Source organism: Procambarus clarkii, chromosome 42 (genome assembly GCF_040958095.1).
Source record: "Procambarus clarkii isolate CNS0578487 chromosome 42, FALCON_Pclarkii_2.0, whole genome shotgun sequence".
Classification (NCBI taxonomy): domain Eukaryota; kingdom Metazoa; phylum Arthropoda; class Malacostraca; order Decapoda; family Cambaridae; genus Procambarus; species Procambarus clarkii.
This window is the reverse complement of record NC_091191.1, coordinates 13,025,913-13,049,288: the sequence shown is the minus strand read 5'-3', so window position 1 is coordinate 13,049,288 and position 23,376 is coordinate 13,025,913. Positions and strand designations below refer to the sequence as shown.

Here is a 23,376-nt window from a genome sequence, read left to right as displayed (position 1 = left end):
CCGCAGTTAAAAAAAAATACTCTGCTATAATTAAAATTATTTGACATAATATTTGTTGTAAGATTAATACCAGAGGTAATACCGAGTCAGAAAATGTTAACACTATCGCATTATTTCTATTGTGATTCAAGATAATTCTAGAGGGTGCTGCTGCTGTTGATGTTCTTTAACAACGATATATTTTCGTTATAAGAAGTGAGTGAATGTCACATCGTCACATTTGTCTGTGTTGTTGCTTCCTTCACTCGACCTGTCCGCACAACGGCAAATACCCTCCGACATGTAAGTATCCCACGCAGTGTCAGCCCCTAACTCTGGTCAGTTGTACTCCTTCCTCACAGAGTACAGCCTGGCATCTACCCTGAACGTTTCGTGGTCCACCAGTGTTCCTCCACAGATAGTGTGACCATAGTGGAACACGCTATAAGGATCCGATACACCAGAATCCATTGGTTAATCCCCCAGGAGACTTAAGGTAAGCGGACATCAGGATTCCGAAGTACATCCAAACTTCTACAAAAGATAAATAAGTATATTATCCATATCTTTTAGTAAGAATGTTTGTCGGTTTGTCCGAGGTTAAAGGCCTCACGCTTGGGGCTAGCCTCAACCAGGTTTTCACATGGACTCTGCACTAGGGCCCCGATTCCTGGAATTTCAAATTCATCAAGATTGGTAAAAAAAACCGCTGTCACTGGCCAGTAACATTTTTTGGAGACGGAGCTTACAGTTGTTACCCTCAACATATTTAAAACGGCAGAGATAGCACAACTTCATAAAGGAGGAAATAAAGTAGAAGCAAACAATTACAGACTGATGGAACTAGCATCACACATTATACAAATCTTAGGAAGAATGCTAAAATCACATATGAGAAAGATCACAAAATACACGATCGCAGATCACAGATAGCCTTGGACCTAAAGGGCTTAGAACAAGGCACCCTTGCCTTTCTCTGTTGTTACACCACTGGGACATTGTTTTAGGTACCATCAATGAAAAGCAAAACGCTGTTGAATATTCGCACATTTCTTGAAAGCTTTCAAATCTGGCCATGGTGTTATTACGCAATAAATGCTCGCAAAAGATATAACTGGCAAAGAAGGAAGATGGATCTTAAATTTCCAAACAAATACAGCCCAGTGTGTAATAATCAACAAGGTGAAATCCGCATCATCCGCCGTGAAAAGATCAGATCCCTGGAGTCCTCGAGGGTTCTGTGCTTGCTCCAGTACTTTTTCTCATTCTCATACCGGACATAGAGAACACAAACAACAGTACTGTATCATCCTTCGCAGATGACAAGGATTTTTATGAGAGTAGACAAAGAGGAAACAGCACACCTCCAAACTCAAGTAAATCAAATCTTTCAATGGCCCACAAAAAATTATGATGTTTAAGGAAAATGGGTTCCAGCTCCTGATCTAAGAAAACGAAGAAAAAGAAATCACACAAAATTAAGGAAAATCGCTCTATAGAACAAAAAAACTTTTTAAAAGATCTGGGAGTAATAATGTCCAAAGGCCTTCCATATCATCCTGTCCTCTTAAAAATAACGTCGCTTGTGGCCGTTTACCCGTTTGGCCGAAAGTGGACGTAATTTGAAAATGAAAATATTTTTTTTTCAATAACAACAAGTTAAGGGTCCTCTGGTAGGTTAGGTGGGCAGAAAATTCTCATAAAAATCAAAACGTTATGAAAAACGTCAATTAAAAGTTTCCTCTCCTAACCTTACCGAATATGACTCAAACAGAAAACGGGACAGTACATCACTTTTGTGAGTCGATTTCATTTCAAATTACGTCTACTTTTGGCCATAGTGCGCATACGAGCAAAAAGTGACGTTATTTTTAAGAGGACGGGTTCTATATATATATATATATATATATATATATATATATATATATATATATATATATATATATATGTGTGTATATCACGAAAATAAACACGTGATTAAGAATGTGACAATGTCAGACCACGAAGGAAAATGAAACAGGAAATTTCCTTAAGTACTTTCGTATATTAAATACATCTTCAGAAGAACAATTAATTCACGAAAACTTGGCTTATTAGGCAAATGGGGCCTTGCATAGTAGGCCGAGAAGTGCGTTCTGGCTACTAGGTACGACATATATATATATATATATATATATATATGTCGTACCTAGTAGCCAGAACACACTTCTCAGCCTACTATTCAAGGCCCGATTTGCCTAATAAGCCAAGTTTTCATGAATTAATTGTTTTTCGACAACCTAACCTACCTAACCTAACCTAACCTACCTTTTTCGGCTACCTAACCTAACCTAACCTATAAAGATAGGTTAGGTTAGGTTAGGTAGGGTTGGTTAGGTTCGGTCATATATCTACGTTAATTTTAACTCCAATAAAATAAAATTAACATCATACATAATGAAATGGGTAGCTTTATCATTTCATAAGAAAAAAATTAGAGAAAATATATTAATTCAGGAAAACTTGGCTTATTAGGCAAATCGGGCCTTGCATAGTAGGCTCAGAAGTGCGTTCTGGCTACTAGGTACGACATATATATATATATATATATATATATATATATGTCGTACCTAGTAGCCAGAACGCACTTCTCGGCCTACTATGCAAGGCCCCATTTGCCTAATAAGCCAAGTTTTCGTGAATTAATTGTTTTTCGACTACCTAACCTCCCTAACCTAACCTAACCTAACTTTTTCGGCTACCTAACCTAACCTAACCTAAAAAGATAGGTTAGGTTAGGTTAGGTAGGGTTGGTTAGGTTCGGTCATATATCTACATTAATTTTAACTCCAATAAACAAAAATTGACCTCATACATAATGAAATGGGTAGCTTTATCATTTCATAAGAAAAAATGAGAGAAAATATATTAATTCAGGAAAACTTGGCTTATTAGGCAAATCGGGCCTTGCATAGTAGGCCGAGAAGTGCGTTCTGGCTACCAGGTACGACATATATATATATATATATATATATATATATATATATATATATATATATATATATATATATATATATATATATATATATATATATATATGTCGTACCTAGTAGCCAGAACGCACTTCTCAGCGTACTATGCAAGGCCCAATTTGCCTAATAAGCCAAGTTTTCATGAATTAATTGTTTTTCGACTACCTAACTTACCTAACCTAACTTTTTCGGCTACCTAACCGAACCTAACCTACAGAGATAGGTTAGGTTAGGTTATGTAGGGTTGGTTAGGTTCGGTCATATATCTACGTTAATTTTAACTCCAATAAAAAAAAAATTACCTCATACATAATGAAATGGGGTGCTTTATCATTTCATAAGAAAAAAATTAGAGAAAATATAATAATTCAGGAAAACTTGGCTTATTAGGCAAATCGGGCCTTGCATAGTAGGCCCAGAAGTGCATTCTGGCTACTAGGTACGACATATATATATATATATATATATATATATATATATATATATATATATATATATATATATAAATATATATATATATATATATATATGCAGAATAACCACATATGAAAAATAGAAAATGCTTAACTCATTCTACTTTGCTCTGATGAAGGCGAATTAGCCGAAAACGCGTTAAGCATTTTCTATTTTTCATATGTGGTTATTCTGCATACTTGGATCAGTGTTTTTGTGATCATTGTTGCATATATATATATATATATATATATATATATATATATATATATATATATATATATATATATATATATATATATATATTTATGATCGATGTTCCCTACGGGAATCTTAATTTTAAGATAAATAGGAAAACCAGGGGTATACTGAACATCTTGTTTCAGAATCTTTACTTTAAAATGCATAACGTTTCGAATACTTCTCGTATTCATCATCAGATCTAAAAGAAAAAAACAGAAATCACAATCAAATAGCTGGTAAACAAAGAACTCATACTGAATATAATTGCCTATCAAAGAAAGGAAAATGCTTAAAAAACAAACACTTAAGCGCACTTAAAGTGATCAATTCAAATAAAACTTATTAACTGTCACATATATTAAAACTAATTTAAAATCCATTAAACTATAAGATGAAATTTATAACTACTTAAACAACCATTCTATTAAACTTACGTAAAGCGATCAGAAGTGAAACTTGATACCTAACACATAGTTACTAAACACTATAACAAATATTTATATAATCACTACAAATCTACAAAAAATGTATGTAAAATGCAAACAGAATAAACGACAATTATAAAGTACTAACCAAAATCTTATAAAAACTCAAATATTAAATAAAATTAAATACCAAAAAATGTATTATATATCCTAAATAAAAGATTATATTAATATACAATGTCAAGACTTGAAATAAGTAAGAAAGGGCAAAGACATGGTAAACTAAACAAAAAATTAAACTACCAAAATGAACTAAAAATCAAATTACAGGGCCTACTGTGCACTATACAGTGTACAATTGAACAGCTGAAAGGTTGCTGTTGTACAGCAACGGGGGCCAAGCGCCTCTGTTGTTACAACAAAAGGGCCTCTGTTGTTACAACAGAGGCCGCCGCTCCTTTATATATAAGGATTCCATTACTCTCAAATCTGACTGGCCATTCATACAAGTGTCCAGAATTTTAAAATCAGATTCCAGCAGAGAATGATCAAACTCATAACAATGGTTTCTAATCTCCGAAAATGCTGGTTTAGACAATGGTAATCCGGTCCTAAAAGATAATCCCCGGTGCTCAAGTATCCTAATCTTAAAGTTCCGAATGGAACTCCCGACATATCCAGCATTACAGCTGGAACAATTATACATATATACGACATTTGAGCACAAGGGGGTAGGCACTTTATCTTTAAATTTAAAATAAGAGCCTATGGTATTTGTGTTGACAAAAATAAATCTAAAGTCTACTTGAGGATAACACTGCTGCAACAGTCTCCTCAAACGACTCCTTACAGAAAAGCTAATACTGCCATAAAATGGTAATTTAATATATTTAAGATCCCTTTCCACTGTAGTAATCCTACACGATGGGTGAAACTTCTTATTTAAGAAATTCCTTATAAAAGTATAAACCATATGCAAAGGATAACCATTATTTGAAAAAAATTTCACAAGAAAATTAATTTCCTGATCAAAGTTATTCCAATTAGAACATAAAACAAAGGCCCTATTCAGTAGAGTGTTAATTGCATTTTTCTTAAAAATATCATGAACAAAGGAATTAAAATTTAAACCTAAACCAGTAAACGTTGGTTTCCTAAAAACATTAGTGTTGAACCCATTAAGGTTATTCACTTTTACATCAAGAAACGACAATGAATTATCAACTTCACACTCTGCAGTAAACCGTATATTACTATGTTGTGCATTAAGATACTCTCTAAATTTCTCAATATGACATTGGTCCCTAAAGAACAAAAAAGTGTCATCTACATATCTCCTGTACAAGACTGGTTTAAAGGCCGAAGGACAATTATCAAGCCAATTTATTTCGTGAATACTCAAAAAAAGCATTAGCCAGTGCAGGACCTAAAGGAGACCCCATTGCTACTCCATCAATTTGTTTATAATAAATATTATTAAACATAAAGATGGAGTCTTTAACTGCTATTTCTAACAGTCGTCTGAATATTTTACTACAAAATCCAGACACTAAGTTAGTGTCAGCAAATAATTGACTTACACAGATATCAATGGTTTCCAACAGAGGAATATTAGTAAAAAGTGATTCAACATCGAAACTGGCCATTATAGTTGGGAACTAAAAATTTAAAGAGGAAAGTTCTTTTACAAAATCCTGAGAATTTCTCACAGTAAATTCATCATGCATTAATGGTTCTAATAATGGAACCAGAAACTTAGCCAGTTTATAATTAAAAGTGCCAATCGCTGATAAAATAGGACGAATCGGTATACCTGTTTTATGAACTTTAGGTAACCCATATAAGATGCCAGGCTTAGAGCCAGTTGCAAGTAATTTAGTATAATCAAAAAGAGAGTCTTTCAAACTTCTTAAAACTCTATTCAGTTTATCCTCACATTTCAAAATATACGAGAATGGGTCTATATCAACCAACGTAAAGATAAGATTTTGGTTAGTACTTTATAATTGTCGTTTATTCTGTTTGTATTTTACATACATTTTTTGTAGAATTGTAGTCATTATATAAATATTTGTTATAGTGTTTAGTATCTATGTGTTAGGTATCAAGTTTCACTTCTGATCACTTCACGTAAGTTTAATAGAATGGTTTGTTTTAGTAGTTATAAATTTCATCTTGTAGTTTAATGGATTTTAAATTAGTTTTAATATATGTGACAGTTAATAAGTTTTATTTGTACTGATCACTTTAAGTGCGCTTAAGTGTTTGTTTTTTAAGCATTTTCCTTTCTTTGATAGGCAATTATATTCAGTAGGAGTTCTTTGTTTACCAGCTATTTGATTGTGATTTCTGTTTTTTTTTCTTTTAGATCTGATGATGAATACGAGAAGTTTTCGAAACGTTATGCATTTTAAAGTAAAGATTCTGAAACAAGATGTTCAGTATATCCCTGGTTTTCCTATTTATCTTAAAAATTAAGATTCCCGAAGGGAACATCGATCATAAATATTTTATTAAAACGATATGGAAGACCTACAGTTACGTTATACAGAAGAATAGAGAAAGTGGATTTCGCAGTTAAGAAGGCTCACTTGGATTTGGAATTTCTACAAACCTGTAAGGCGCATCGTTTGGTCCCAAGATTCCTCAGGTTTAAAGTGTATTCCGACAAATTTGCGTTGACAAGTGAATATAATTCTTGGTTATTAAGATTGTTGGACTTTGAAATTTCTGAAAAGCAGAAGCGGGTAAATAAGTTAAAAAGTGAATTGCACGTGTACTTGGAGAAATTCAAGATCTTGGTTTCCTGGGTTGATTTTGCATCCTTAAAATGTAAATATGAAAACTATAATGATAAAAGGGTTGAAAAATGTAGACTTATTCACGAGAAGAAATTGCGTAACTAGGGTATGCCTTCATTTAATTCGGTGGACCCTGATAAGGTGGTTTTCAATTTTTCAAAGAGAGTTCTGTCTCCCATTGCGAAAGAACTTCTCTCTCTAGGGTTAGACTTCGGGTTGACGTGTAAAAAACCTAAATTTGTTAATCATTTTTTAGGTTTTGAGCGGTTATGCAACACATTGAAAACTTGTACCCTAAGGACTGGTACAAATTATAGTTGGACCAATATCATCAGTACTGTTTCCTCCTTAGCACATGAAGTCTTTAACGACTTTGGTAAATATAAATCTACATTCCCTCCTTTTGACAAAAGGAAATTGGAGTGTATTAATGGCTTAAAGAATGATAGGAGTATTTGCATTACCAGGCCAGATAATGGTAGGGGTATAGTAGTTTTGGACAAGTTAGAGTATGTTAATAAGGTGGAAAGGTTGTTAGAAGACCCCTCTAAATTTACGTTGGTTGATATAGACCCATTCTCGTATATTTTGAAATGTGAGGATAAACTGAATAGAGTTTTAAGAAGTTTGAAAGACTCTCTTTTTGATTATACTAAATTACTTGCAACTGGCTCTAAGCCTGGCATCTTATATGGGTTACCTAAAGTTCATAAAACAGGTATACCGATTCGTCCTATTTTATCAGCGATTGGCACTTTTAATTATAAACTGGCTAAGTTTCTGGTTCCATTATTAGAACCATTAATGCATGATGAATTTACTGTGAGAAATTCTCAGGATTTTGTAAAAGAACTTTCCTCTTTAAATTTTTAGTTCCCAACTATAATGGCCAGTTTCGATGTTGAATCACTTTTTACTAATATTCCTCTGTTGGAAACCATTGATATCTGTGTAAGTCAATTATTTGCTGACACTAACTTAGTGTCTGGATTTTGTAGTAAAATATTCAGACGACTGTTAGAAATAGCAGTTAAAGACTCCATCTTTATGTTTAATAATATTTATTATAAACAAATTGATGGAGTAGCAATGGGGTCTCCTTTAGGTCCTGCACTGGCTAATGCTTTTTTGAGTTTTCACGAAATAAATTGGCTTGATAATTGTCCTTCGGCCTTTAAACCAGTCTTGTACAGGAGATATGTAGATGACACTTTTTTGTTCTCTAGGGACCAATGTCATATTGAGAAATTTAGAGAGTATCTTAATGCACAACATAGTAATATACGGTTTACTGCAGAGTGTGAAGTTGATAATTCATTGTCGTTTCTTGATGTAAAAGTGAATAACTTTAATGGGTTCAACACTAATGTTTTTAGGAAACCAACCTTTACTGGTTTAGGTTTAAATTTTAATTCCTTTGTTCCTGATATTTTTAAGAAAAATGCAATTACACTCTACTTAATAGGGCCTTTGTTTTATGTTCTAATTGGAATAACTTTGATCAGGAAATTAATTTTCTTGTGAAATTTTTTTCAAAAATTGGTTATCCTTTGCATATGGTTTATACTTTTATAAGGAATTTCTTAAATAAGAAGTTTCACCCATCGTGTAGGATTACTACAGTGGAAAGGGATCTTAAATATATTAAATTACCATTTTATGGCAGTATTAGCTTTTCTGTAAGGAGTCGTTTGAGGAGACTGTTGCAGCAGTGTTATCCTCAAGTAGAATTTAGATTTATTTTTGTCAACACAAATTCCATAGGCTCTTATTTTAAATTTAAAGATAAAGTGCCTACCCCCTTGTGCTCAAATGTCGTATATATGTATAATTGTTCCAGCTGAAATGCTGGGTATGTCGGGAGTTCCATTCGGAACTTTAAGATTAGGATACTTGAGCACCGGGGATTATCTTTTAGGACTGGATTACCATTGTCTAAACCAGCATTTTCGGAGATTAGAAACCATTGTTATGAGTTTGATCATTCTCTGCTGGAATCTGATTTTAAAATTCTGGACACTTGTATGAATAGCCAGTCAGATTTGAGAGTAATGGAATCCTTATATATAAAAGAGCGGCGGCCTCTGTTAAATAGCAACCTTTCAGCTGTTCAATTGTACACTGTATAGTGCACAGTAGGCCCTGTAATTTGATTTTTAGTTCATTTTGGTAGTTTAATTTTTTGTTTAGTTTACCATGTCTTTGCCCTTTCTTACTTATTTCAAGTCTTGACATTGTATATTAATATAATCTTTTATTTAGGATATATAATACATTTTTTGGTATTTAATTTTATTTAATATTTGAGTTTTTATAAGATTTTGGTTAGTACTTTATAATTGTCGTTTATTCTGTTTGTATTTTACATACATTTTTTGTAGATTTGTAGTGATTATATAATTATTTGTTATAGTGTTTAGTAACTATGTGTTGGGTATCAAGTTTCACTTCTGATCACTTTACGTAAGTTTAATAGAATGGTTTGTTTTAATAGTTATAAATTTCATCTTGTAGTTTAATGGATTTTAAATTAGTTTTAATATATGTGACAGTTAATAAGTTTTATTTATATTGATCACTTTAAGTGCGCTTAAGTGTTTGTTTTTTAAGCATTTTCCTTTCTTTGATAGGCAATTATATTCAGTATTTCTTTGTTTACCAGCTATTTGATTGTGATTTCTGTTTTTTTCTTTTAGTTCTGATGATGAATACGAGAAGTATTCGAAACGTTATGCATTTTAAAGTAAAGATTCTGAAACAAGATGTTCAGTATATCCCTGGTTTTCCTATTAATCTTAAATATATATATATATATATATATATATATATATATATATATATATATATATATATATATATATGTCGTACCTAGTAGCCAGAACTCACTTCTCAGCCTACTATTCAAGGCCCGATTTGCCTAATAAGCCAAGTTTTCCTGAATTAATTTATTTACTATAATTTTTTTCTTATGAAATGATAAAGCTACCCTTTTCACTATGTATGAGGTCAATTTTTTTTTATTGGAGTTAAAATTAACGTAGATATATGACCAAACCTAACCAACCCTACCTTACCTAACCTAACCTATATATATAGGTAAGGTTAGGTTAGGTAGCCAAAAAAAGCTAGGTTAGGTTAGGTTAGGTAGGTTAGGTAGACGAAAAAACATTAATTCATGAAAACTTGGCTTATTAGGCAAATCGGGCCTTGCATAGTAGGCTGAGAAGTGAGTTCTGGCTACTAGGTACGACATATATATATATATATATATATATATATATATATATATATATATATATGCCGTACCTAGTAGCCAGAATGCACTTCTCAGCCTACTATGCAAGGCTCGATTTGCCTAATAAGCCAAGTTTTCCTGAATTAATATATTTTCTATAATTTTTTTCTTATGAAATGATAAAGCTACCCATTTCATTATGTATGAGTGTTACGGCCCTCTCAGGTCGCAACTGGGTTCTTACTCTGATGTTGTTAGAGGAAGGGTATCCGGCCCCAAGCCAGTAGTGGCTTTCAAGGGATGTGATCCGTAACGCAAGTAAATTAAAAGGGGAAGGGAAATAAAGTCAAAAACTTAATATAATATAATGATCACCGTCACCAATATATATATATAAACGATTACACGGGGGGGGGGGGGGGTATAAACACTATAATACACTGTCTTCTTCTTTTGAAGACCCTGGATCCTCTCGGTGCCAAGCTCTCGGTGCTCTCGTGGCCTCACGACGAATCGTTCGAGAAGCTGAGTCTACCCCGGCCACAGGCCAGCCAAAACGCAGTTCCACTGGGGCACCACCGTGGAGGCCGTCAACCACAAGTCCAGCAGATAGCTGGCAGGTTCCGAATCAGCAACGCTGGTTAGGCCACTCCACGAGTGATACTAGGGTAGCGCCCTAGTCAGGAGCCTCGTGTGATACCACAGATCACTCTCCTTTCCACAATACCCCAGTAGTTAAGCGTCTCCACCAGTCAGTCCCGGGTATGACAATCCTTCAACTGCCGCTTCACAGGCAGGGTAACACCACAGTGTTCATCCGGGAGGCGACTCACAGCTGCTGCAGCAAAACCTTGGTGTCGAGACGGCTGCCTTGGGTAGACTGATCCAACTTCCATTACAGCAGTCCCAGGTCGACTCTGTAATCAGACACGTCATCAGTAACAGGGACACAAAAGCACCTCACTTACAGGCTCAGACCCAAACGCCCACCTATCCACTCCATAGATGGCGTTGTCGTCTGAGCACCACCGCACCAGAGGTCAGCAGCGGCTGTGTTGTGAGCTGAACAGGACTGGAAACTGGCCCTCGTGGCCAGTACACCTCGTCCTCACCAGGTGTCGTCGTCCATTTGGAGGAGGTTTCGGGAGCTGATCCACAGATGGCGTGGTCGTCACTGCTCCAGGCTCGGACGCTGGATCCGGGTCCGTAACACCTCCCCACCAAAAAGAATTTGGTTTGGGTTTCTAAATGGAAAAACACAAACCAAATTAGTATGTGGATACAACTCCACACAGACTCACGTACACTATGAACTGGAGTGATGAGGCTGTCTCGTCCACAGAACTGTTCTACTGGACAACTCTCGCACAAAGGGAACTTGGAGATAGAAGGCAATGACCTGCCTGATGTAATCGTCCACATCTCCACTGCGATGTCAAGAAGGGGCATAATCTCACATCTCTCGTGTAAGGGTCGGTATAAACACGATCGGGGGCGACTCGACACTTCCCTGTGTCGGGGCACCGATGATGGCTGGTCACCGACGGCATTTCTGGTGCCGGTCCGGTAGTCCTTCAGGGAGACGGGAACCTGGAATACAGGGGGCTGATAATTCAGAGTGACAGCGACAGTGGGCAAGTCAATACTTACTGCATACGCCTCTACTAGGCTCACACCTAGTTCCAACAGAGCTGCTTGTACACCGTAGATGATGTCTGCCCTGCCACCGTCCGGTCGACCAACGTTCCGCATAATGCTGAATCCAGGCTCAGCAATCATGCAGGGGGTGTCAACCTGTCGGAAAAAGTCACTCATATTATCATTTGTCGTACCTCCTGCATCAACCATCACCTTCCAGGTTCCTTCTTCGACTGCAACACTCGCAGTGCAAATCTCTAATCCCTGGGATCTCTTCACGATGTTCAAGGGAGCCATCATCCGTCGGGTCGTCCACTGGTCCTTACTGAGAACACACACAAGAATCAAACAAAATACCGGTAGGAAACATTTGGTAAACTGAGGGATAAGCTTCCTGAGCTTGTAATGTCCATAGCCGGCTACATCCATTAGCCTGGTTTGGACCGAAGAGGGCTCTAGAACCTTCGCACATACCTCACATACCTCTGACGTCTAGGGAATCTCTGGCCGGTTCAATGAACGTGGTACTTTGCCATACCGCAAGTACTCATCCGCCTTCGCTCCAGACTCTGGGGTATTCGTGGGTGTTTGCACACAAGGCCTCTCTTCTTGCTCAGTTGCTTCTGCCTCCCTAACCGCATGTTCCTTGTCGGGAGAAGAATCAGGAGTCTCTGCTAGAATACTGTCGATCTGCGGGTGAGAGGACAAATTAAACATGTTTAAATCCGGGTCTGTTTTTACCTGGATATTACCATTTCCAGCCGTTACTTCTGACCTTGCTGTTCCGGCTGACTCATCCGCGACCTTGGGATGATTGGTGATCCAATCTGTCACCAAGTCGTTGGCTAGTATCACGTCAATCCCAGCTTTAGGCAAGGTATCGACTACTGCCAACGTACATATGCCGCTGAAGTAGGGCGAGTCGAGATGTACCGGCACTAAGGGGGCGATGTACTGCGTCCTAGGAAACCCAACCAGGACAACCTTTGGTCTCCCAACCACACTCACTCCCTCGGGTAACGAGTTTTTCACGATCAGGGACTGGGCTGCTCCACTATCTCTGAGCACTACAACAGATCTACCAGTATGATCACTCGTTACATACCCGCTTGAAGTGTGAGGGGCGAACAAACTTGGTCCTTCCTGCGTAGTCGTCGACTGGCTTCCTACTGGTGGTGTCACACAGCTCATCAACATCACCTCCCTACGTGCGCCGCTACCTCTTCTGCCTCGGCACATAGCAGCTACATGCCCTTTCTGCCCACAATTCCAGCACACCATATTCCTCCTCGGACTCCGGTGTTTCGGACTGCTAGGACTGGTCCTTCGAGGGCTACTTGGGGGCGTCTTCTTAGCGCTTCGTCGGACGGGGTCTCATCTTCGTCATGAGGTTTGTCAAACCGGCGTGGGTAATTCCTCGGGACGTACTTAGCAGAAGGCCTGTGCGTCAGGATGTATTCCTCAGCCATGGTGGCTGCCGCACTCAAGGTCTCCACCTGCTGCTCCTCTAAGTACGTCTTCAGGTCTCCAGACAAACAATCCTTGAAGTCCTCTAACAGGACGAGCTGCTCGAGGTCTTCTTTGGTCTCCACCTTCCGAGAGGTACACCATTCTTGGAAAAGTCGCTCCTTTATAGTGGCGAATTCGGTGAAAGTGTGCTCTGAGGTCTTTTTCAGGTTCCTAAACTTCTGCCTGTAAGCCTCAGGTACCAATTGGTACGCTATGAGCACGACCTTCTTCACCTTGTCATAATCGCCGGAGTCAAGGGATAACGTGGAGTAGGCGATTTGGGCCTTCCCAGTCAGGACTGACTGTATCATGATGGCCCAATTCTCCCTTGGCCACTCCAAAGAGGCAGCGACTTTCTCGAAGGCTGCGAAGAACTTCGAAACTTCCCTCTCGTTGAATTTTGGGACCATTTTGATGTTCCTTACCGGATCGAAACTACTGGTTTCCGTCGTTTGCCTCCGACCACCTAACCGTAATACTTCTAGTTCATGTTGTCTCTCTCTTTCCTCTCTGTCTCGTCGTTCTTGTCTGTCTCGTTCTACTCTTTCTCTCTCTCGTTCTTCTCTTTCTCATTTCTCTTCTCTTTCTCGTCTTCTCTTTCTCGTTTTTCTTCTCTTTCTCGTTCTTCTCTTCTTTCTTCTCTTTCCAGTTCTAAACGCCTCATCGCCAATTCTTTCTCTTTTAATTCTCGTTCCATTTCTAATTTCTTCCATTCTATCTCACGACTTATCTCTAAGGCACGCATTTTGACTGTAAGAAAGCTAATATTCAGCTCACCTGCATCACTGTCAATGTCACTGCCTTTATCTTCCTTTTCAGTGGAAGCTACTTCCTCACTTTCTTTTGTACTTGGTACCTCACCTTCCTGTTTTTCTTCGGCCTTCAAATGCCGGTGAACCTTTGACAAGATCTCCACACGGGAATCACTGGCACGGATCTTTATCTCCAGGTAGGCACTCACCAGTACGAGTTCCTGTTTGTTCAGATATTTTAATCTGGCAAGACAGTCCTCTCTGTTCAGAAAAGCCTGAACATCGTCCAGATCATCGATGGTAGCTTTTTCTGCCATTGTCACAGATGGAACACTCAGCACCTAACACACCGCTTTCACGTTAGCACTTCACGCACCGAGCACTGTTCTACGTCAATATTGCACTTTATAGCACCTGGCGCCTCACTTGCCAATATTGCACGTAATTACTTCGGGCACCGCACTACACAATATTGCACTGAATCACAGCGAACACTTCGCTCTACAATATTGCACTGAATCACGCCGAGCACCGCACTACACAATATTGCACTTAATCGCTTAATCACAGCGAGCACCGCACTGCACAATATCGCACTTTGTCACTCCGAGCACCGCACAGGACGTATAACGTCCCAATCGTTACACACAGGGGGAATTATTTACAGGGATTACGCCACTTCACCACCCCTGTCAAACATACTCGACAAGGCCCTTGTCGGATCCCGCTGGGGATGCCAATTATGTTACGGCCCTCTCGGGTCGCAACTGGGTTCTTACTCTGATGTTGTTAGAGGAAGGGTATCTGGCCCCAAGCCAGTAGTGGCTTTCAAGGGATGTGATCCGTAACGCAAGTAAATTAAAAGGGGAAGGGAAATAAAGTCAAAAACTTAATATAATATAATGATCACCGTCACCAATAAATATATATAAACGATTACACAGGGGGGGGGGGGGTATAAACACTATAATACACTGTCGTCTTCTTTGAAAACCCTGGATCCTCTCGGTGCCAAGCTCTCGGTGCTCTCGTGGCCTCACGACGAATCCTTCGAGAAGCTGAGTCTACCCTGGCCACAGGCCAGCCAAAACACAGTTCCACTGGGGCACCGCCATGGAGGCCGTCAACCACAAGTCCAGCAGATAGCTGGCAGGTTCCGAATCAGCAACGCTGGTTAGGCCACTCCACGAGCGATACTAGGGTAGCGCCCTAGTCAGGAGCCTCGTGTGATACCACAGATCACTCTCCTTTCCACAATACCCCAGTGGTTAAACGTCTCCACCAGTCAGTCCCGGGTATGACAATCCTTCAACTGCCGCTTCACAGGCAGGGTAACACCACAGTGTTCATCCGGGAGGCGACTCACAGCTGCTGCAGCAAAACCTTGGTGTCGAGACGGCTGCCTTGGGTAGACTGATCCAACTTCCATTACAGCAGTCCCAGGTCGACTCTGTAATCAGACACGTCATCAGTAACAGGGACACACAAAAGCACCTCACTTACAGGCTCAGACCCAAACGCCCACCTATCCACTCCATAGATGGCGTTGTCGTCTGAGCACCACCGCACCAGAGGTCAGCAGCGGCTGTGTTGTGAGCTGAACAGGACTGGAAACTGGCCCTCGTGGCCAGTACACCTCGTCCTCACCAGGTGTCATCGTCCATTTGGAGGAGGTTCCGGGAGCTGACCCACAGATGGCGTGGTCGTCACTGCTCCAGGCTCAGACGCTGGATCCGGGTCCGTAACAATGAGGTCAATTTGTTTTTATTGGATTTAAAATTAACGTAGATATATTACCGAACCTAACCAAGCCTACCTAACCTAACCTAACCTATCTCTATAGGTTAGGTTAGGTAGCCGAAAAAGTTAGGTTAGGTTAGGTTAGGTTAGGTAGGTTAGGTAGTCGAAAAACAATTAATTCATGAAAACTTGGCTTATTAGGAAAATCGGGCCTTGCATAGTAGGCTGAGAAGTGCGTTCTGGCTACTAGGTACGACATATACATATATATATATATATATACAGCTGGTATATTAAGAACTTTCCCCTTTTGATAATTCACTCATATAAAATTATATTTTTCGACACAAAGACCCAGTCTATTCACTATCATTTCCAGAACAATTCCACATTGTTCGAAATTTCATGTAACTTCTCTTGTATATGGATTACTCTCTCTTGCCCACTTCAAGCATATGGAACATTTTTAACTGCATTGATAATATTCAGATATCCGTTAAATCTGGCGGTGAATGTCCATAGAGTCTCGTTAAATTGTACGATTTTTTTCCCCATCATAATTCTAATTGATTACCATTTTATATTCGATTCGATTACCATTAACACTCGATTAACACTCGAGATATAAGCAATTACCGTTCATTTAGTACAATTCAATTCACCTTTCTCCCAGTTCAATATCTCGCTGAGACATCAGCTCTCTAACTCCCAGTACCAGGAATACAGTTCTCACACGGACACACATCATACTGTAGTTAAAGCGCATCTCAGTGTCTTGCGATTTTTCTGGTGCAATAAATGAATAACACGATTAGTAATAAAATAGCCCAGCATACCCACGGGCCGCGTCACAAAGAGCCCAAAGCATTATAAACAGGTATACAAATAGGAAGGACACAAGGGCAGGAGCATGAGAGCAAGGACACATTGGCAGGTAAACAAATAACGGGACCTCATGGGCAGGTAAACAAATAACGAGACCTCATTGGCAGGTATATAAATAGTAGTGTCTAGTGTGCAAAATTGCGTGTAGTGTTAGCTCAGTAAGCCATTACCCACGCCAGAGCTCATGCGGACTATTCATGAGAACTGCTTGGGCACCAGATCGGTGTCTCCAGAATTCATGATGGACTCAGTAGGGTCCCAGGCTGAATAGCTTTTAGCACGTCTTGGCATAGGGGTATGGCGCACGGCTGGTGTCTAATAGGTCGGTGGGTAAATCCCGCTTGGCTTAAAATAATTTTTGCATTATTATTATTATTATTATCATTATTTTGTTATTACTCTTAATATCATGAAATTTATCTGTAATAATTGTTTACGTAGGAGAGATAGATAGAGAGAGAGAGATATCCTTATCATTGTTCAGAGTACACTCATTAAATAAATGAGTCTCTAGGAGCAGGCTTTTGCTTGCAGTTTCACTGGGTAAGTCATTTTACAGCCGTTATGAACCCTAGTTCAAGTTTAAAAATAAATAGAGGAGCAGGGAGACAAGGAAAAGTTTATAGGTGCTAGCATATATTATAGCTTACCATTTCCTCCCTCTCTCTCTTTGATATGTACACATAGAGGACTGACCTGCTGTGGAGGCCGCAGTAGAGGCCACTGGAGAGGCAGTCTGTGGCTGGACACCCGGGGTAACTGCCCTGGCCGAGGACGCCGCCGCCCAGGTCCACCAGCTGCTGGAACAACACACACCAGTTTGTAGACGAGAGTTCTCCACCCATACGGCCAGGCTCCAGCCCAACTCCCTCCTTACTTAAAATCATTTGATATAATATATCTCTAAAAGAGAATGTATGTGTGATGTTCCACGGCAGATGTCTGGTGCTAACCTCAGCCATCTCTTCTGAATACACATTGATGGTAGGTGCACGACTATCATGGGCTGGTAGAGGTTGGCCCCAAGGTCCCCCTTTAATATGATCGGTTCCCTGCAACTCCCAGCGACTCGTATGGAGTCAAATCATGCCCGAAACGCTTTGCGTAATAGTGGCTTTAGGCATTGTATGTACTAGCTCTACCTATAAGTCAACCAATCTTTGTAAAAATTTATTGTATGTATGTACCTTACCTAAATAAACATTTTATTTTATTATATAAATAGGGGTTTTGGGTTTCTACATAGTTCTCCAACATAACCAGAACGTTGTGACAAGGTTCTATCAAAATAAACAAAACGATGTGCTTATATTTTGTGCTGGGTGAATTTATTCCATGTTCCCAGAGAGAGAGAGAGACATGAAGTGGGGAAGGGGTAAAATGGGAAAAGGAAGAAAGGGGGAATAGGTAGGAGACAGTTGACAGGGATAAGGAAGAAGATAGTAAAGAGGGAGATAAGTGGTTAGGGGGGAAGATAGGGTAAATATGAGATGAGGGAGGCTTTGGGTAAGAGAGCCGGGAGGCATTAAGGGAAGATATGAAAGACAAGGAAAAAGTAGAAGGGAATGGGTAAAGGAGAGTAGAGAGGGAGACTGGGAGGAGGCAGAGGAGGGATGGGGAAGAAAGAGACAGACGGAAGAGGCTGAAGATTTGGCGAGGAGGGAGAGACTCTGTCATTGCCCGATACTCCATCTAGTGCTAAATATATGAATGCAATTGAACTTTCATTCACACAAACACCAAATTGACAAAGAGGAATTCCTGAAACCAGCAACTTCAAGAACAAGAGGTGACAGATTCAAGCTAAGGAAACAAAGGGGCCAAAAATATTAGAAAGTTATATTTTGTAAACAGAGAGGTAGACGGTTGGAATAAGTTAAGTGTGAAAGTTGCAGAGGTCAAAACCGTCAGAAGTTTCAAAGTGTTATATGACAGTACTTTGAAGATGGGACACCACGAGCGTAGCTCTCATCCTGTAACTACACTTAGGTAATGAACACACATAGCAGCGAGAGTATACAGATCTCATACATTAACACACACAAAAAAGAATAAAGTTTGTTACTCCACTAGAAGTCTTCAAGAAATGAAAAGGATAAACAAAAAAAGAACAGACTAAAAAACTGAACATCACAACACTTGACAAATCACAGAGTAACCATAATCACCAAATTCGAGACAACATCAATTACAATGTAAGGAATAGAACGAAGGGACGTAAATGGAAAACGGAAGCCGAGATGAGCAAAACAAAGAAAAAAAGGACATATTTAAAAAAATTGAAGTAAAGATGAATTAATAACGAGCCGAAATTAATTAAATCGAAAAGCAAGTTTTGATTACAAGAAGTAACCTCTTAAAATATATCAAATTATAAAAACGGAATTATAATCAGAAACATTTTATATAATATGAATATATTAAAACAAAGTTTTTGGGAGTTCTATCTGTTAGACTTTTTTATTTAATTGTAAAACTTCACTTGTGTGTTTTAGGCAAGTTAGTGCATTAAGCACAGACACAGTGTTCTCCCATATTAACAGGGACTTGATGAAAGAATGTGAGTGACCTCTTACTAGCTCTAGTTGCCCTTGGGAGGTGGTGATCTTTGGGGGGTTTAAATACCGCAAAATTACAATTTCTTTTAAGGGTCTGAGTTTGGTGCAGTGGGTTAAAGGCGTACCTGCTATGCCAGTTGCTGTGAGGCTTCTGTGCTGGCTAGGGTTCAAGTCTCCTGATGGGAAAGTGTTGTAAAACTTCAATTGTGTGTTTTAGGCAAGTTATTGCATATATATATATATATATATATATATATATATATATATATATATATATATATATATATATATATATATATATATATATATATATATATATATATATGGCACTATTAGTTTTTCTGTAAGGAGTCGTTTGAGGAGACTGTTGCAGCATTGTTATCCTCAAGTAGACTTTAGATTTATTTTTGTCAACACAAATACCATAGGCTCTTATTTTAAATTTAAAGATAAAGTGTCTACCCCCTTGTGCTCAAATATCGTATATATGTATAATTGTTCCAGCTGTAATGCTGGATATATCGGGAGTTCCATTCGGAACTTTAAGATTAGGATACTTGAGCACCGGGGATTATCTTTTAGGACTGGATTACTATTGTCTAAAGCAGCATTTTCGGAGATTAGAAACCATTGTTATGAGTTTAATCATTCTCTGCTGGAATCTGATTTTAAAATTCTGGACACTTGTATGCATGGCCAGTCAGATTTGAGAGTAATGATGAAATCCTTATATATAAAGGAGCTGCGGCATCTGTTAAATAGCAACCTTTCAGCTGTTCAATTGTACACTGTATAGTGCACAGTAGGCCCTGTAAATTAATTTATAGTTCATTCTGGTAGTTAATTTTATTATAATTTTGTTTAGTTTATCATGCCTTTGCCCTTTCTTACTTATTTCAAGTCTTGACATTGTACATTATTATAATCTTTTATTTAGGATATATAATACATTTTTTGGTATTTAATTTTATTTAATATTTGAGTTTTTATAAAATTTTGGTTAGTACATTATAATTGTCGTTTATTCTGTTTGCATTTTATATACATTTTTTGTAGATTTGTAGTCATTATATGAATATTTGTTATAGTGTTTAGTATCTATGTGTTAGGTATCAAGTTTCACTGCTGATCACTTCACGTAAGTTTATTAGAATGGTTTGTTTTAGTAGTTATAAATTTCGTCTTGTAGTCTAATGGATTATTAAATTAGCTTTTATATATGTGACAGTTAATAAGTTTAATTTGTATTGATCACTTTAAGTGCGCTTAAGTGTTTTGTTTTGTAAGCATTTTCCTTTCTTTGATAGGCAATTATATTCAGTATGAGTTCTTTGTTTACTAGTTATTTGATTGTGATTTCTGTTTTTTCTTTTAGATCTGATGATGAATACGAGAAGTATTCGAAACGTTATGCATTTTAAAGTAAAGAATCTGAAACAAGATGTTCAGTATATCCCTGGTTTTCCTATTCATCTTAAAATTAATATTCCCGAAGGGAACATCGATCATAAATATATATATATATATATATATATATATATATATATATATATATATATATATATATATATATATATATATATATATATATATATATATATATATACAACTTTAGAACACTTTCCCACCAGGAGACTCGAACCCTAGCCAGCACAGAAGCCTTCCAGCAACTGGCATAACAGGTACGCCTTAACCCTCTCCACCACCTGCTCAGACCCTTAAAAGAGATGGTAATTTCGGAGTATTTAAATACCACAAAGATCACCACCTCCCAAGAGCACTAGAGCAAGTGAGGGGTCATTTAGACGTTAATTTCATCAAGTCCCTGTTAATATGGGAAGACACAGTGTCTATGCTTAAGGCACAACTCTCCTAAACGTCTAAATGACCCCTCACTTGCTCTAGTGCTCTTGGGAGGTGGTGATCTTTGTGGTATTTAAATACTCCGAAATTACCATCTCTTTTAAGGGTCTGAGCAGGTGGTGGAGAGGGTTAAGGCGTACCTGTTATGCCAGTTGCTGGAAGGCTTCTGTGCTGGCTAGGGTTCGAGTCTCCTGGTGGGAAAGTGTTCTAAAGTTGTATACTTGACTCTCGTGTTTAGGAGAGTTGTGCCTTATATATATATATATATATATATATATATATATATATATATATATATATATATATATATATATATATATATATATATATATATATATATATAACTTTTTAGACACTCAACCCACCAGGGGACTCGAACACTGGCCAACAAGGTGGCAGTTCCATGCTGTATCCACTACACTATACTTCAAAGCCATAAAGAGAGGTAGGAATTCTGGGGTATTTAACCAACCAGAACTCCAATCCTCTCCCAGGCAATGAGATAGTGTGGGACCTCGGATGCTCTTTCATCGGTTCCTGTTATATGGGAAAACTCAGTGCCAAATGCTTAATGCACAGACTACCCTATTCCAGTAGCTGAAGTTTATAACTTATAGGAATAAGGGAAGGGAATAGCTACTGGAATAGGGTAGTCTGAGCATTAAGTATTTGGCACTGAGTTTTCCCATATAACAGGAACCGATGAAAGAGCATCCGAGGTCCCACACTATCTCATTGCCTGGGTGAGGATTGGAGTTCTGGTTGGTTAAATACCCCAGAATTCCTACCTCTCTTTATGGCTTTGAAGTATAGTGTAGTGGATACAGCAAGTTATAAACTTCAGCTACTGGAATAGGGTAGTCTGTGCATTAAATATATATATATATATATATATATATATATATATATATATATATATATATATATATATATATATATATATATATATATATATATACATTATTTTTTTTTTTTTTTTTTTTTTATTGCTACTACAGTGTCTCTCACCTGGCCGTTGACTCTGAGGTTCCGGAGACAGCCATAGAAAGGTGGGAAACCCTCTTGTAAAGTGTTTGCTGGTAGAGGGTGTGACAGTCCACCCACTTGTAGCGGTCCACTTGTGTTGAGGACGCGGGCGGCACGAGGCAGTCTGGCCGCCCCTCTACAAGTGTGGGCGTCGGGATGGGTGTTCGTCTTGGAGTGGTTGTGGGCGAGGGTGGAGGGTGGCGGCGGTGATACGTCGTCTGGTCCGTTGCCCGTGCACAAGTCCACAATCATTTCCACCAACTGAGAGTGGGAGAGAACGAGCGAGGAGAGAGGAAGAAGATGGAGAAATGAAAGAGGATGGAGAAGGAGAAGAAGGGACGAACAAGCAAAGAAGAGTAGTAGACAGGTTAATGAGAGAAGGAAAATTGGATGAGGGATCGGAAGATAAGAGTGGGTGAAGAAAAGAATTAAGAGAAGAGAAGGAAGCGTGAATGGGGAGGATGAGGAGGCGGGAGAGCAGAAATTGGGAAAGGAGAATAACCCTCGATTAGTGTTTTGATGTAAATGGTGTTGGGTGAGTATTTTACACATTTTTGAACTATTAGTAATTATCAACTGACGAGTAGCTGTCTCCCGAACACTGAATTATAATCGTACTTTGTTCAACAATAGATGACTAACTCTCTGCTGAACAAAAAAAAACTTTCATACTCCTATAAGTATTGTGAGAGATGACATTCTCACCTGAAAAATTTTAATATTGCATACTACCCTGAATTATATATATCATACCAAATTAAACATTGAATACCTATCATAGAAGCCTGAAAAAATATATAACGATCATACTCTCCTGAACCACGAAGAGTAAAACTCACTCTATCTCCAAAAAATATCTAGTACTTTTCAATATTCATTAGTGGACTGTCCCACACATTTGAATCTGGGTATCACCTATTTTTAACATTATTTGCATCGGCACGTTGATGCCCTGATCCAATTACCTGCCATAATATTATACATTGCAAAAAATGCTGGGTTGCCCATGTATTAGCTGTCCAAGCTGCAATGTAATCGAAGTATGCATTCGAAAATGTTAAACTGTGTATCGAAAAACGACTTTTATCAAATATAAAAATATATTCATTCGGTGGCCCTTTCTTTTGAATGTAGATTAAATATATTACATGGGCCTGACGAAGGCCGAATTTCAACCACAGTTTTCAAAAGGGATTTATCTTCTATGGTGATAACAGTACCTACAGCAAGTGTCAAAGAAAATTAGGTATGGTTCACA

At 38.2% G+C, this 23,376-nt stretch overlaps 1 protein-coding gene across 1 annotated transcript in view; it reads right to left on the bottom strand.

The window, feature by feature from the left end:
• Positions 1-23,376, bottom strand: part of LOC123750614 (putative neural-cadherin 2) — an 80,289-nt gene that overhangs the window by 31,115 nt on the left and 25,798 nt on the right. The window contains exons 4-5 of the mRNA XM_069339581.1: positions 22,101-22,379; positions 17,368-17,468 (exon numbers count right to left, since the gene is read on the bottom strand). Of these exons, the coding sequence (XP_069195682.1) occupies positions 17,368-17,468; positions 22,101-22,379 (380 nt within the window). The remainder of the gene's footprint in view (positions 1-17,367; positions 17,469-22,100; positions 22,380-23,376) is intronic.